Source organism: Brachionichthys hirsutus, chromosome 21 (genome assembly GCF_040956055.1).
Source record: "Brachionichthys hirsutus isolate HB-005 chromosome 21, CSIRO-AGI_Bhir_v1, whole genome shotgun sequence".
NCBI lineage: Eukaryota > Metazoa > Chordata > Actinopteri > Lophiiformes > Brachionichthyidae > Brachionichthys > Brachionichthys hirsutus.
This window is the reverse complement of record NC_090917.1, coordinates 4,358,945-4,376,274: the sequence shown is the minus strand read 5'-3', so window position 1 is coordinate 4,376,274 and position 17,330 is coordinate 4,358,945. Positions and strand designations below refer to the sequence as shown.

The 17,330-nt window shown below is 39.8% G+C and overlaps 1 protein-coding gene across 1 annotated transcript in view; it reads left to right on the top strand.

Annotated features, from left to right (window-relative positions):
- Window positions 1-17,330, top strand: part of LOC137910506 (protocadherin-15-like) — an 87,289-nt gene that overhangs the window by 53,242 nt on the left and 16,717 nt on the right. Inside the window, exons 26-34 of the mRNA XM_068754942.1 lie at window positions 5,456-5,565; window positions 5,857-5,997; window positions 7,436-7,563; window positions 11,412-11,642; window positions 11,926-12,014; window positions 13,187-13,363; window positions 13,560-13,778; window positions 14,644-14,652; window positions 15,671-15,781. Of these exons, the coding sequence (XP_068611043.1) occupies window positions 5,456-5,565; window positions 5,857-5,997; window positions 7,436-7,563; window positions 11,412-11,642; window positions 11,926-12,014; window positions 13,187-13,363; window positions 13,560-13,778; window positions 14,644-14,652; window positions 15,671-15,781 (1,215 nt within the window). The remainder of the gene's footprint in view (window positions 1-5,455; window positions 5,566-5,856; window positions 5,998-7,435; window positions 7,564-11,411; window positions 11,643-11,925; window positions 12,015-13,186; window positions 13,364-13,559; window positions 13,779-14,643; window positions 14,653-15,670; window positions 15,782-17,330) is intronic.

The following is a 17,330-nucleotide window of genomic DNA, read 5'->3' as shown; positions in this document are numbered from 1 at the left end:
AAAAGTGCCTTGATTAATCATTGCACACTGGGATTTTGTGTGCAACGCTGCAAGCTGCTGTTCCGTAAAGCAGCTTCTTATCTTGCGTTCATTTTAAAAATGAAAGATTTACATACACAACAGAAAACGAGGCAGCGGGGTGATTTTATAGTTATTAAAAATGTCGATTTCTGATATGTTCTTCATGTTTGTCAGGATGAAACAAGATCTGCGTGCTCGCCATGCATTAAACCTGAATAGAGAAAGAGAAAAAGAAATGCACAGGTGCATGTGCACGCACACACACACAGACTTGCTAACAGCACACTGATGTGTCTGAATGGCAGCAAAATATAGCTTTGGCACTGTAACCTGCTGTTTGTGCATTTTCACACTGTGGGTTTCTAATCTTGTAAAATAGTTAATAAGCTTAGGAGAAGTTTTTTTAAATGATCGTAGCAACTGTGTGCAGTAGAGAATTACTCTCCTTTTCTCCCTCTCCTTCCATCTTTTCCTCACTGTAGGACCATCCTTGCACCTGCAGAATTAGTATGCAGTTACTATCACAAGCACATGAATAGGTATCAGCTCCCAGTGGCAATGATCAGCATGTGGTTAAGTGAACAAAACGAAAATATTGCATTTTGTAAGACGATTGAGAGCTGCAAACCTCTCCAATCACCTACCCTTGCGAGTGTGTGCTTTTGTTTTGTGTGTTTGTGAGCAAGTCATCGCGTATGAATGCAGCCATAGAGTCTCCCCATGCTGTCAGAATGCCCCTTAGCCTGTTACTTTGTTAATTTGTCTAATTAGAATGTGATTACATTGTAGGGCGTATTAGGAGGAAAAATGACTCTAAACCTCAAAGCTTTGTTTTAGATCTTGAAAATGTCTAATCAAAGATTGCAATATGTTGCTTTGTCTTGCATCATTACAAAGACAGACATAAAATCCTAGATCATGGTGAGAGATTTAGATAAACCGGGCCGTATCTAACAACAGCGCACTCTGTTTAAGAATCACAGGCAGCCTGGCAGGAGGTTACAGTTTTTATCGCTATCTGCCAGCTGGATATCACAATCCCAGAGCTGCCAATTCTCCTCTTGAAAGACAATGATGCCGGTTGTTTACCAGCAAGTTAGCAGAAATAACAACAACATTTATTTTTAATCAGGTTTTACGAAGTGATACAGACTTAAACTCAAGAAATCCATTTATGGCAGACTGAGCCAGTGCCCAAATATATTCTTGAACTTTGCACAGGTATAGTTTAATTTGCCTCTATGTAACACATAGAGGCATAAAAGATGCAGATGTGAAATAAACAGAGCCAGACCTTTCATAATTTTAGGTTTATAGACAGCATAATCTCCATTTAATCAGATACAATGTAATTATACTGCAAATGTTTGACATATTCTTATTGATGACAATCATTTAAAATCTTAAATAAAGGTCATTCAATTTAGTCTTGTTTTTCTGACTAGAAAATGCAACATTTCAGTTTACTTCCTGTACAGGAAAGGCATTTGATACATTATGACTTGTTTTGTTGATGCACACACTGGACATTGCTTCTGGTAATTTTACGATTGTGGCAATGCGTGGCAAGCAGCAATAGTTTTGTTATTTTTAAGATTTGTTTTTGCAACTCAGAGACAGTCTGCGGTAAGAATGGAGTACAGCATGAAGAGAGAGAGAGAGGTAATGAGGAGATAGCAACTGGTAGAGATAATTTTGGGCAATCTGGGGGAGGACAGATGAAGGAAGTTGGTGAAGGAGAATAGTGGAGTGAAAAGTGCACTGTGAGGAAATAATGCAGCCTCATGGGTAGCATGGGCGGCACAGTTTGCAGGAGCTAGCGTAGCACAGCCAGCGTCTCCCTTGAGCCGGTCCAAAGCTCGGATAAATGCAGAGGGTTGCGGCAGGAATGGCATCCGGCATAAAACTATGCCAGAATCATGCAATCAACCTTAAATATGAAAGAAACTGGATCGGTCGAGGCCCGGGTTTACAACGACCGCCATCAGCCCTGTTAACTCACAGGAAATTGGATGACTGTGAGTTGAAGACAGAGACGATAAAATGGAAAACCTTCCATTTACAGCAAAAAATAGTAATGTGTAAATGAGATCTTAATTTATGCAGGTGTGGACCCAAGCCAGGAAGTTAAGTGTGATTAGCCATGCCGACAACAGAAACAACATAGCAAAAATTCCTCAAAGCGCTGAGCTCCAGACGTGCTGTGACATAAGTGATGCAACTGTTTCTGAAGGTTTGCATGACAACCAATACCAGACAGGGACATGAGAATCTCCTCAGACGGATTATCCGTACTTGTTTTCTACCTTTCAGGCATGTTTATATGCTGTTCTGCTGGATGCCCGCTGTCTCTTGTAGCTCTACTGGAGAGACAGTTTTTTCTTGGCTTTAACACACAGTTAACCAAACCAGAAGGTCAAATCAAAAGGCTTCAATGGAAAATCCCCCGCTGCTAGTGTTGAAGGCAAAATGTAAAGTATGTTATTGTGTGCTGCAACTTTGTATGTGCTTCCTGAAATAAGTGGATCTAAACACAGGGAAGAAAAAACATACAATTTTAAATGTTTTCAGAAGAAGCACCACGCAGAGCCAAAATATAGTCATTACTTTCTAGATCCAACCATGAGGTATGCTGTTTTGTACCATGATTAGAGTGTAGCACCACAAATGCCGATCCATTCATTTTCTTCTACTTTACAATTTAATTACGATGAAGCCTGTAAAGGTTTTTGATAGCAATTCAACTTTCTAGTCGATGTATTGATTAATTCTGGCAAAGTGTTATGCCGGATTCCATTTCTGCAGCGACCTTCTGCATTTATCCGGGCTTGGGACCGGCCTAAGGTTGACACTACTCTTGCTACCTATGAGGCTGCATTGGGAGAAAGGGCAGTGCCTGATACCTATGTAATTCCAAATTCATGGGGTAGGCTTTCATGGAGCCATCCTATCAAGGGACAATTCTTTGTAGGTGTAATGGAATAATAGGGAAATTCAGTTGATCTGCTGTCACCGATTGTGGTGCAGGTTATGTTTGTTTATGCTTTTGCTTTTTTATTCCAGAATGAATTCTCAGTGTTCTTCAGTAGATGTGGTGTCAAGCGTCTAATAAGAAAGGTAAAGAATCATGAATAGAGTGAGCACGATTGATGATGTGCTTTCAAAGCACAGACAGATGGTAATCACAATACTTTTGTTTTGATTAATGATGATACGCTAAATCATTATTATCTCCTGATGCCTCTCACAAACACACACATGCACACAAACACACATTTCACCTTGTTTAACCTGTTCTTTGCATGATGTAAAATGCAAACATTCACCATACATGTTTTTCCCTGATAAACATTCTTCCCTGAGTAGTTGTTGTGGTCGTCAAATCGAGTCAGAAAGAATATCCATATTAGGTTAGTTTTGGAAGACGACTTGTTTTTTTGGCTTTGGAGAGCGGATGATCAAAGCGCCTGAAGGCCAGCCTATTTATTTAAAACACCAGAATTATAAAATTTTCCCCGAGTCCATGTCGCAGAAAAGCACCACCTTCAAATTCAGCACTGGGCAGCTCCTTCTGGGGGCGGAAAAGGCGCCACCTTTGAGTTCAGCACTGGACAGCTCCTCCTGGGGGCGGAATAGCTTCCACCTTAAGTTCAGTTCTGATCAGCTCCTTCTGGGGGCGGAAAAGCCACCACCTTCAACTTCAGCATTGGACAGCTCCTTCTGGTGGGGGAAAAGCCGCCACCTTCAAATTCAGCACTGGACAGCTCCGTCTGGGCGGCACACACAGAACTCCCGCCGCCTGCCGGCACAGCAACTGAATAGTCCCGCCCTTCTACCTCTTAACAGAGCAAGACACACTGCAACGCCTGGAAACACAACCCGGGACCTCTAGCATCTTCAAAAATAGATTTCATCTTAAATAATAATAACCAGACGGGCTATACTAATATGATTCTCCTGACTTGAGCTACTGTTGCAGCACAGAGTACATCATACAAATATCAAAGTTGCCTGTCATGGAAGGAGGCATTGCCAGACAGAACCAAAGCACTGCTCAGTACCCAGACTTAAAAGACTTAAAAAACAAAACCATAATGATGCAAATGAATGACAGTAGTTATGAGGGAACGGCCCATATAGACGAGGGTATCACTGCCAGCATCTGTCACTATCCTCATAAGTCTGTCTCTTCCCTCATACTGATGATTGAACACTCTCACAGCTGTTAAAATGTTTATGCATTCCCTACATCTGAATATGCGCTTCTTGTGTCTGTGTGTTTATGCTGTTGACAAAAAAATTGTATTGACAGCAGGTTAATATTTCACTTTTATCCTAATACCTCTCAATTTATTGTATAATGAAGATCAGAACTATGTGAACGTTACTGATCCTGCAGGGAATTAATGCAAGACAATGGAATGTTAATTTAGATTTTAACCTGAGGTTTATGACATATTTTCTTGGAGCATTTGGACAGAGCAGGTGGTTAGCCGAATGCATCTATTCATCTATCTGTTACTGCCTGTCTGTTTCAGTACATTAGTTGAATAAGAGCACGATACAAATATAGTTTAAAACAACAGTAAACCCTCTACAGTGGCAAATAAAATATGTGATAGATATACAATGGCATCAAAACAAGAGTGAGTATATGCATTGCTCTTCGAATACAACTCTTGGACAGTAAAGTTTGTTGTTAAAGTTGGAAGAAGCTTAGCAGCATGGCTAGATTTGAAGCATTTAAAAGAAAAAAAAAGCTTGTTGTCTTATCTTAATCAGAATCTAAAGGAAGAACTGTGCATGTCCTTGTTTCTAATGATATGAATGCACACTAGAAGTTCCACAGGTGTGAGGTCCATGCATGAAAAGAAATTTAACTCTTTAGGAATTGTATATATTTAAATGATTTGTATTTGAAGACATTCAACAGTAGGGGGTTGATCTTGAAACTTAATTTGTGTGCAACTTCGGCACCATCATTTTGTGTGTGTGTGTGTGTGTGTACTTTTTCGTTAACAGATATTTAGCATTGCAAAATTGTCAATTAGTTAAAAAAAAACAATAAATAGAAATAAAAAAATATGTTGCGACAAAGTCAATTAGTTAATTCCCTTATTTAAAAGCAGAAAACTCTTTATTTGACTTTGTCTTTAAATAAAGTTTTCAGGAAAAACTTCCTACCTTAATGCCGTTCCGTCGACCTTGCTGAGTGAACGTTGCTCACGCGTGCTTCATCTTTGGTTTAAGTCAAGGAACAGAAAGCTGTCTAAATGCATGAGGAAATATTTATTGGACACAGTTGACAGATAAAACTCTCGGTTGTATTTAACTTGCCAGACATGTGAACCCTTGAGAAGGAGTGGGCTCATAGTGTACATATGCATATTACATTTCTTATCAGTTTGATATTGATTGACTGATCCATTCCCAGATTTTCACCAGTGAGTGAGGGTGCTGCTGTCGGAACGCCAGTGGGAGTCATCCTGGCAGCCGCTGTCAATCAAACTATCATTTACTCCATCATTGAAGGCAACGAGGGAGGTGAGTTTACTCTGGGGGATTTTTACTTTTTTTAAAAAAGCAGAGTAGCACCTGGTGAATGTTTGAAACACTGAACTGGCTGATGTAAATAAAGAAAATAAAATGCATGTTGTATGAGACTGAATAAACTGCTTAGCTTTGCAAGTTATTTTAACATTGCCTTTCTGGAGTAAGTATTAGTAGTATTATTTAGCAATTGCATGCAAGAAATAGATAAATGCATTCTTAAATAAATAATCAAAATCTCTGTGCTCTGTTTCTCCCTCTCCCTCTCTTCTCCACTTTTTCTAGGTGTGTTCGTGTTAAATGAAACAACGGGACTGATTTCCACAGCCAAGCCCCTGGACTACGAGGCCAACTCCAGTTTTGTTCTGAAGGTAGAAGCAGACTCCATGGGAGTGGTGTCCTCACACCTCCGGGCTCCCTCAAAGAGTAAGTGTGCTGTTGGGTTCATGAACCCTGCACCTCTGGGATTGCAGGACGTGCTTCGGCATATCTCCAAATATTTCAAAGATTATCTTCTCTGTAATTATAAACACAATGCGAAACGGAAAAATGCAGCAATGTGAAGATAATTACACAGTCTGCATCTTTCCTTTGTGGGACTGGTCTATGTCTCTCTTACTCTGTCTCAGGAGAGTTCTCTCTTCTTTAACTTATCTTCAGCTCTTTTTTTTAAGTACATTCACTGTCTTGGAAAACATGTTTTACTGACCTTAGCTGTTGTTCTTAAGCCTTTTTCCTGAACCCCTGTCAAACCTTTAATACTATACCAGCTTGTTTTCTTCGTTGCTGTTGTTTTTTTATGAAGTTTTCATTTCTTCCTCCTCCTTGATTTGGGTCTCAAATATTTTCTTACAAGCAATCATGCAGCTGTCCAAAATGAATTGTTAAATATCAAACATATCTGCGGTGATCAAAGCGGTCAAGCTGGTATGGGGTTTAGAGATGGAAGATTTTATCTGTAATGCTGTAACCTTGATGACAGAATGCATTATGCAGGTCACATCAAAGTTTAAACTGAACTTGTAAGATTAGTTTTTTTTAATCATTAAAGTGTTTAATTTTGTTTATTTTTGTACTTTTGTACGAGCTCTGAAAGTGAAGCTAACAATCATTGAGCCATGACTCACTCGACTGTCCTATCCTTTGATCCCATTAGAAACCTCTAAGGAACAGAGAGCTAGTTCTGAATTCCAGCTTTTCACCATCATTAAGGTAGTTGTAGAGAAACAGATGGGCCCTTTTAAACAATGTATAGGGCATGGTTTCAAAGTCCATAATGCGTATTTAGTGCATGAGCAACTCCTTGTTGCTAATTAAAAATGTGTAAGGTGTTTCTTCATTAATCAATAATCAGATGAGTTGTGGGAGAACAGAGATTAAACCAAGCACACTCAAGTCATCTCAGTAAATGCATTGAAAGCCAGATGCATCTCCAGCACTCAGTGTTCAGCCTCAACTGGTGGACCGTTTGCAGATATTCCCAGTCCTCTGTTCTATAAATAACTACATTACATGCCAGCAAGTCTAAAGATATTTAACTATAGGAGGTGTGTTGCGTCGTGTCGCTATGTAATGTCTGGATGGTTGTCATCTCATATTTAAATGTTTTTTCCATACATATATTGATAAACGAACGTCCTGACAATTAGTTTCTTCATTTTTTTAGTGTTTGTTTTTCATCCCTGCAGCTTGTTCCTCAAGCATAGAACACACATTGTGTGTCTCAGGAGACATCTGTATTTGAAATTGTATGCAGTTCCTCAAGCAGCATTTACACAGCTGTTGCCAACAAATAAAATGCCACTGTTTGTAAAGTCAATATAAGTGTATTATAACTTGTAAAAAAAATATTTGTGTGCCCCAGCTAACACAGCGAAGGTGGTAATTGACATCCAGGATGAGAACGACCACCCACCAGTTTTCAGCAGGTCTCTTTATATTGGAGGGGTTGCAGAAGATGCTAAAACGTTCACCTCAGTCTTACAAGTACAGGTAAGAACAAAAATGCACGTATAAATATGCAGTTGACCTGTAGGTTGGGGAGATACATAATTGGAACACATGACAATACAATGCAACTGTGAATACGCTTTCAATTACTGCATCCTTCATTGTAACATATATCAAACACATTATTTTAATGAGGTGGACGTTCACCATCACTGCTGAGTTTACTTTTTTGAGCTGCTTTCCTGCTGCTAACCCTGAAAGCAATGCTGTTGCTACAGCCTGTTAATGTTACAGAAGCCCCAGCAACCACCCATCTAAATCCACTCACCCCAAAGGAGCGAGTTAGTATCACCAGTTTTCACTACTCACCTTCCAGCTTCTGTTCTTTGTGAGAAAGCTAACTCAAACGCTATTGTGAATTCAGCTGTATTCAGAAATCGAGATGCTTAGTTTGTAACGATGCATGATTTCCCTTTTGTGTTGCCAATTCTTGATAAAACTTTTAAGTGCGCACCCAAATTCTCTTTAGTCCCTTCATTTCCTGCATAATTAAAAAATGTATCTGAGGACTACGCAGGAGGATGACCTCTGTGAATTTATGTCGCTGTGGTTTTTTGACACATAATTTAGGGAGACAGCAACCCCAGTGACTTCAGAGTGTCTTAATGTGACAGACTGACTGTTGTCACTGTTGCGAGGTCAACCAGGTGGTAGTCAGAGTTAGCCCACTATGAGCGGCTGCTGTCAGGCACTTCATGTCCACGGTGGAAACACAGCCAGGCCTCTAGAGCTAAGACGAGCTGAAACACATTCACGGCTCTTTGTTGCTACCTTTTTGTATGGGACATGTGTTGTAGCTCAGCCAGGTGCATAGAAAACGTGTGTGTGTGTGTGTGTGTGTGTGACATTCAGAGTGTCAGTACATTGCTGTAGTCCTGATGTTTTTCATTGGATCATCATCACTGGAACAAATGCAGTCATGCTTCACTTCTACAGCTGTCTTAAAGCATAAGTCTGAATCTTTGTGCCAAAATGTAAAAAATGCTATGAAATGGTTTGTCGAGGTGTAAATTATTCGGTTGGCAGAATTCTCCCGATTCTTCTTCGTACCTTTTTGTGGAAGCCAGAGTTAAGTTCTGCATCACTATCCTGATTTATAGTCTGACGTGTGTTTGTGTATCGAAAATGCAGAGATGCTCACACAGGCACTCCAGGCAGCACTGGTTTGATGTGCATATGTTTCTGTATTTCTGGAAAAAATACGTTTTACTTCATTTTGGTATTAGAAAATTACTGTGTGTTGTAAGTGATAGTTCTAAACAGATGATGGAAAGTTGGTGCAGTGGGTAGCACTGTCACCACCACCACCAAAGATTATGCAGTAAAGGTGAACTGGTGACTCTAAATTGCCAGCAAGTATGAACACAATCGTGTACCTTACATGGTGTAACTTAAATGGCACATCCTAATGAATGCTCTGAATATTAAAGTACCGGAGCCATAGCAGCATTCTAAATCAATTAAATTTAGCTCAGTGTAGAAATATTTCCAATTTCTAAAAGCAGTGTTTAACTCTGTAGATTAACAGAACTATTCTCTGTCTGGTTGTCTCTCCCTCGATATCTGCCTCTGTCTCCATGTTAATTGTGTTTCTTGTTCATTTTATGTCACTTGGGAAATGTTAATATTTCTGTAAACAACTGGGGTGGCTCTCGCATTATAAGAATGCCTTTCAGGGCCCAAAATTGGTCACAGAGTGCATCTATTTCACCTTCTATCCAAGAAGAAGCAATATATTTTAATAAGCACAGATGCCACGGGAGACTCGAGGCAGGGACTCCGGCAGAAGAGCATCAGCGTTAATATTTTATCTCACTTTATAAAATCATTCTTCTTCATAAGAGCATATACAGTGAGAGTGTTGGGGAAACAAGAAAGAATGCATTCAGCAACGAGTCGCATTCAGAATCAGCGATTCACAAGTGTAGAAAATGTTCTTGTCTCAGGCACGCGAACCTGATAGCTGAACTTATTATTCCTTTGCTCCAAACATCTGAGGTGTGAGTTCTGCATACAGATTTGTGTGGGAATAGGTTTAAAGGAACCTTCTCTGTGATCATCTGACCTATCTTTAAATACCTGAGAGGACTGATAGGAGGAGCTACCAACATGCTAGATGGCCTGATCAAGTGGAGTCACAATCAATCTGAAGGGTGGCAGGAAGAGAGAGACTCGGTGGTTAAATAAAGACAACTGGAATCCTGCTGGGAGAGAAGAAAGCTTGATGTGGTTCATGCTGGGGTAGAGCGTACCGTAGAGCGTACCGTAAAGATAGAGGGCGCATGCTCGCCTTGCGTTTCGGAGCAGAGCTGCCATACCTCTAGAATACATGTTCAAGTGCATATGCAGGTGTCTGTTATATCAGAAGACAGATTCAATTTGATTGCAATTGGGTTTCAAATTAGCAAACACAATTTAGATTATTTTTTTCTTATTCAATTTAAATCATCCCAAGATTCTTCCATCATGTGGCAACATAAACAATGCAAATCCAGGAGAGTGGGGTTTGCATTTATTTCTGTCTCAAGCCTGTATCGCCACTTGTAATCCTACAGACTTTCACCACAGTGGCGATTGAGCCTATAGCCTATATCACTGATTAAAGCCCCTTACGTTTGCAGAAGTATGAGCCGAGTGCCTGTGGTGACAGCAAAACAAATCAAAAGCAACACACTGTTCGTGAAGCGTTTTTCATCTCACAGCGGGATGTTTATCTACCAGAGAGATAGGTGGAGCTAACTCCGGTGTCTCGTGGCATACCTTATTTCTTTTTTTAAGACTGCTAGCATTGTAGTCTGAAAATAAGAGAGGTAAGCAACCAGCTTAACACCAAAATATGTCCCTTCATTTTTGTGGTTGTAAAATGTGTGTCATTGCAGTTTTAGGGCTACAAACATAAAAGCTCACTGTTTCAGTTTCCCATCTCTTTCTGCAAGTCACTTATATTCTCCCCTGCACCTTGTCATTTTCTCTCTCCACACATTCAACCAAGTTCACAGGAAAAAGTACATATTTTAATAAAGTGAACTTCAAAACACGCAAATTCATATATTCATCCCTTTTGGTTACCAAATAAGTATATTATATTTATCGCTGATATTGCTGAAGGTGTTTATCTATTACTTAAAAGTTATTCTATATTAAATCTGTATAATTGCCTCCCTCGGTCCTCATTGATTCTCTCCTGTTTCTTTATGCCTTCTGTTTTCCTTTCTTTTTCCTGCTTCCATTTTCCTTCTCCCTGGCCATGAGAAAAATCATTTTATTTGTTTCATGCTATTATATTGTTTCCTCTGATGCGGTTGGTGTCTCAGAGTTGAATGCATAGCCTCTACTCCCAGCCCCGCTTGCAAAGACCCAGTAATAAATCAATGCCTCTCTGAGTGTGTGTCTGGGTATGAATGTGGGGCTTGAATAAATGTGTGAATGAGGGACTTGACAGAACCGATTAATACACCTGGATACAGCTCAAAGCACCACTTTACACCGAGCACCAGCCTGCTGTCGATTCAGAGCACTAAATCAAATAACACAAGTTTTAAAAGTCTTGCAGGAAGTTTCCACAGCAGACAGCCGGGTTATCATCAATGACCTAATCAGTATAGATGGCAGCGCTGCATATTTATTAGGTGCTCAATTGAGGTGGTGGGATTCTTATTTGTATCATGATGAGAATCATCAGAGATCAAAATATCAATAATTACAAGAATGGCAACAATGGCTTGATCAGTGTTGTTTGTGCAGCTGATGATGATGATGATGACAGTTCTTTATAATAATGATTGCAATTACGGCACCGTGGAGTGATTCTTCTTTTCCTTGTTTTGCAGGCCTTCGACCAAGACACCGGTAACTACAGTTCTGTGGTGTACCGGCTCATCATCCCCCCTCCGGCTGGTGAAGGCACTAGAAACAACAAAGACGGCTTTGTTATCGAACCGTACAGTGGCATCGTGAAGACGGCAATCATGTACCACAACATGAGAAGATCATATTTCAAGTTTGAGGTGGTTGCTACAGACAACTATGGCCAAGGACACAGCAGCAAGGCGGACATGGTGGTGTGTGTGAATCTTTAGATTTAATTGAGAAATTAATGGTCCTATGAGGTTCATTTAATTTCATGTTCTACATGTCTCTTAAAAAAATGTGAAGTGTGTTGAGATGAGATTTATTTTACACTAAAAATGCAAAGTAGATACAAATATTAAACCAAATTATTGTAAGTTTAATGCATAGTTGGATCAGAAATGCCTTGCAATGTCTATTTTTTTCCATCCAACAAAGTTTAGTCTAATTTTCATAGATAGTGTACTTTTAATTCCATCTTTTCTTGCGCTGTAGGTTTCCGTTGTGAACCAGCTGGACATGCAGGTGGTTGTATCAAATGTCCCTCCCACTTATGTGGAGAAAAACAAGGATAAATTGCTCAGGTGAGGCACTTCATAATGTACTATGTGTCCATCATTTTACCACCCACACTATAAGGACACACAAGTCTGTCCTTATAATATGAGTCTAGAAAGGATGGATGTTATAGGTTACTATAATGTTACTCATATGTACAATACAACTGCTGCTCTGAGTCAGTCGTAGTTCCTAATCCAAACTCTTGAGTAAAAGCAGGTTTGCAGTACAGTACACATATAATATGGAGTTAAGAGTATTGATTCGATGCCCTGTTAGATTGCGCAGTTAAACCAATGAGCCTATATTGATTTGTTAAGTGTGTGTCTTTGTAGGAGGGAGTGAAATAATAATTGAAACAAAACTTGATCAACGGTCTTGTGTTTAAATATAGATTTTATTCTTTCTTAATGGAAATGCCCATTCAGAATGCATTTTGCTGAGCTAGAACCCACACTGAGACTCGATGGATGGATGATCAATGAAATTCAATGGATCGGTCGATTGATTTCATCTGGTGCTGGTGTTATAAACATCAGATTACTAAATGAGAGTTTGTGTTTTGGGGGAATTTGCTTTAATCAAATAATAATGTCTCCCTCCACGGTCTATACAATATTTTCTAATTCGTTTGTAGAAAATCAACGCGTCTATTCTGAGCAGAAAGTGCAGATTTACTGCACAATTAGTCTTTTGCATTTCTGCCGTGTTCACTCTCACCAGTGACTATTTCCTACACCTACAGAATAATACTGCTGTTCATCCAGGTTGCTGCGCTCCTTGTCCTCAAACTCATAACTTGATAATGATGTTTTGAAGCACTTACCATCTATCCTCCCTGCCTCCACTTACTCTTTCTTTTGAAAACACGCACGCACGCACACCTTAGTGGGATCCTTTCTCTTGTGAGCAGGTGTATAGAAATCAATATTGAACAGCATGGGTTGGCCTTTCTGGTGTAGTGAATAAAGTGTGTTGTGTGGTTGTGTGCATGACGGGTGTGTGCAGTGTGACCTGAGCCTTAGGGCTTTGTATGTTTCAAAGTACATGCTACTGTACAGTTTACGACAGTTTTTGTTTGTGTTTATTTTTAAAATATATTTTTTTTCACTATGTGTTCGAATTCTGAAAGAGTTGGACTTTTTTGATCTCATCAGTTACAATCAATAATGCTTTATTATTATTATTTTTTTGTCAGCATTTTGGAGCGATACGTCCAAGAACAAATACAGGGAGCAGAGGTTGTTCTGGAAACTATCGGGCCCCATCGTGATGGTGATGGACTGGAGCAGGAAGATTATACCAAGTCGGACCTTATGATTTATGCTATTGACCCTCTGACCAACCGAGCTGTATCCAGACAGGAACTCCACAAGTAAGAGCTCACACATCATGACAAGTACAAGGCACTTCTGCAAAAGCTTTATGTCATGAGATAAAACTTGTCCTGAAGTTAACTTAAGATCTTCTACAAAGCAGAACAAAAATGTTATAATAATGAAAAAAGCAGAAGTTTTAATCTAGCATTTATCAACAAATGTCTCATTTCTCTTGTCTGCATGATTCCCAAGGTTTCTTGATGGCAAACTCTTGGACATCAATAAGGAGTTCCAGCCTTTCTTCCCCCCGGGTGGACGAATTCTGGAGATCCGAACACCTGAAGTAGTGGCGAGCGGAAAGAAATCTATGCAGACGGTGGGCTACACAGAGGGAGCACTACTGGCCCTTGCGGTTATCATCATTATCTGCTGTGTACCTGCCATACTGATCGTCATCATCACATACAGACAGTGAGTATGAGCTTCGTCTCTTCAACAGGAGCAAATCAACTGACTGATGACTTGAGCGGTTGACTAAGACATGCATGTCTTTATTCCCAGCAACAAATCAGGACATAGGATGTCAGAACATTGCGTAAAGTCCCAAAGGTCGTTATTATACATCCACGCATTGTTTGCCAACGTAACAGCCCATAATTGTACAGAATCTTTTGAAACTGTTACGCTTGTACTTTTTGTGGAATTTATGATTTAGGAAATATTTTAACCTTAGGATACACAAGGAGCAAAATATGTAGGTCTTGAATTGGACTGTTTGACTAAAAGTGGGAAGGATAAAAATGATGTTAAAATGTGTGAGACAATGCATGCATTTCTTTATAGAACATAGCTGGCAGTCTCTCCCTCAGGATGTCCTTTTGCCCGAGTCATCATTTTATCACCTGGGCCAGTCATTCCCCCGGATGATTCCGCATGGCGGCCTGTCCCATGGTGCCAATTCTAATAGTTTGTTTAGCTAACCAGCGTGAAAGACTATTACCGGTACTTTCATCCATCTCCCTGAATACACACCAACAGGTGGAATAACACATTCACATTTGCAGTGGTCCAGTGCATTTTGGAGAGAGCTACTTATCCTGAGACAAATATTCAACGGAGGAGAGCAGTTTGGAAGAAAGAAAAACTGTAGTACTAATCATCAGTATAATTATCACTAATCCCTGTTGCTATATGACTGTAATGAAGAGCAATCGTAAGCCGTTCTTGCAAATTACAACAAGTGAGACAAGAGGTACTCTCTGATTTATGATTTCAAACAATGAAAATCTTTCTCTGTCTTTCCCTGTTGCTCAACTGCTGTGTCTCCTGCTACCAGATTCAAAGAGTGAGTACTGCTTTCATATCCCCCCCCCCCCCCCACACACACACACATACACACACACACCGTTTAAAATATTCATGTCAGTGCTTTCTTAAACACCTCTCAATGTGATTAATCTGTTCACCTTCATTGATTTATTGTGCAATATAACGGATGCGATCAGGAAGGGCAGTGAGATAGCGATGACAGCAGGCAATCAAACAAATGAATCCCGAAGAAAATCAGTCAATGTCCAAACCCATTGCTTTTATGAGAGTAGTATGCGTGGTCATAAAGGAGTCCAGGTAAGCTGGAAAGAACTACAATAATCTTTCTGTAGTAGACAGAAAACCCAAATTACTGTGTGTTTGAATGCAACCCTAGGTTATTTTATCAAGTGTGGAGTTGTGCTGCTTTATTCTTTCACTTTATTCTTCAATAAAAATTTGACTAAAATAAATGTAATCACATATTTTCATAAGTTATAACCTTTCATTCATTCATCTTCCCGCTTTGTCCATTACCGGGTCGTGCTGGAGCCTATCCCAGCAGTCAACGGACAAGAGGCGGGGTACACCCTGGATAAGATGCCAATTAGGGCCAGACACATGCAGATAATCATTCACACACTCTCACACTGCAATTTAGTGCAACCAATTCACCTAATTTGAATGTTTTTGGTGGTGGGAGGAACCCGGCGAGAACCCACGCAGACACGGGGAGAACATGCAAACTCCACACAGAAAGATTTGAAAAAATTTGAACCTGTGACCTTCTTGCTGTGAGGCAACAGCACATCCACTGCCCCACCATGCTGCCCACTAAGGGCGAACCTGTTATATAATTATTCTACTCTCGCTGTTTTAAGACATTATAATTAGGAAACTCATATATATTACCGTCAATCTCTTGGACCTTTGAATTTGGTCGTGGCTCGTCTGAAATGCCAGCATGTATCAAACGACATACCAACACACAGACAAACATGGGTGTGTCTTTAACTTTAGATAACCAGCTGTATTTTCTCTCCTGCTGTGTCCAGACGCCAGGCAGAGTGTGCCAAAACAGCCCGGATCCAGATGTCATTGCCGACGGGCAAAACTGGCGGAGGCCCCGCCAACAACCTCTATGAGGAGCTTGGTGATAACGCCATGTAAGTCATGCGTGAAAGTCGTAGTCGCATTGATGACAGAAAGCAGAGGCATTAGCTTTATATTTAACACATCACATCACATGTCTTTGATTCACAAATAACCAGAGGTGTTATTCACAAGAGGAGTTCGAGCACAAGTCCCTTCTTTTCTTTATATGAATCATACATTTAGAAATGGACAAATTGGACTAAATCTACAACCCTTCAATTCAAAATTCTAACATGAGGATAAATGTATTTCAGATACTTAAACACGTAAACTGACGTGTGTCATGACAGACTAGCTCCACAACCAAACTTCAAGGCAACTGTCCAAAATCTTGACCTATTTTTCAATCAAACTGCTCAATCATGAGACAACTGCACTCGAACAAAAATGGCAGTGTGCTTTAGCCTGTGAGAACTGCTCTTTAGCATCTTCTTATGATTGTGTTGCTCCAAATATTTATTTGAAAATTTGATTTGAATTATATATAACTATCTTTGGAGTCGAGAGTTCTTTCTCAGCATGTGGCAACAACTCAAACAAACCGCCTCACTGCGATGCAACTTGTTGTTTTGCCACTCGAGTTGCTTTTGGTTTGTTTTGTATCCTGCCAAAATGTGAGCACTTCACTTACAAGGATTTATCAACGGAGTTGTCCCTTGAAAGTCTGATGTGAATGCATTATTGATTTCCTTTTTACTGCTCCTTTTGGTGTGGTAGGAAAAGCTGGCATTACGCAGAGACCACCACTATTATTGTATAAATCATGCACGCCTTGTTACTCTGCATGAAACTAACGTCAGACTGGTTTTGACTGCGTTGACAGTCATAGATAAACCCTGTAATTTTATCTTCAGAGTTCAACTGGATTCGGCGCTTGCATTGTCAGTCATCCGTTGTAACGCAGACCAATGTCCCCACTAAACAAAAGAGAAAAAGGAGGACAGCAATCTACCCGCAGAACAACAGACGAAGTAGCAATCTCGTACAATTACAATTTTTTTTTTAAATAGCTTCTCTACACTTGAGCCAAAAGTGTTTTTTTAATGGATTGAATGACTTTAAGTCAAGCTGAATCGGGGGAAAAAAATGCAAATTATCCTCTAAGAATATATTTTGATTGAGCTGTCATCTTATCAGATGGCAATAAGTAACTTTTTTATTAAGTTATAATCATATGGTCATGGGCCATGAGCAGCAAACTGAAGCAGTGGAAATTACTTTTTTGATGATTTTGAAATTGCTGCTTCCATTATTACTTTAGTGCCCACATTTCCGTACATCCAGGAAACTTGTTAAAATCTATTTTCTCGTCATTGTCCACTGTCTTAATACTTGTTGGTTTGGTCAAACAAGAATCTAATAGTAGATGCATGTCAATACATAGTTTGAACTTTTATTGGAAAGTTTTAACATCTTCTCACACACACACACAGACACACAGATACTCAATCACTCAAGGCAGTACATGGAGAGTCCATTTATAAATTGTTACTGGAGCGTTAAGAAGAAGTTGAGAGGGAGTCTTATCAGTATTACATGGATCACCGGTTTCCTGCCCGT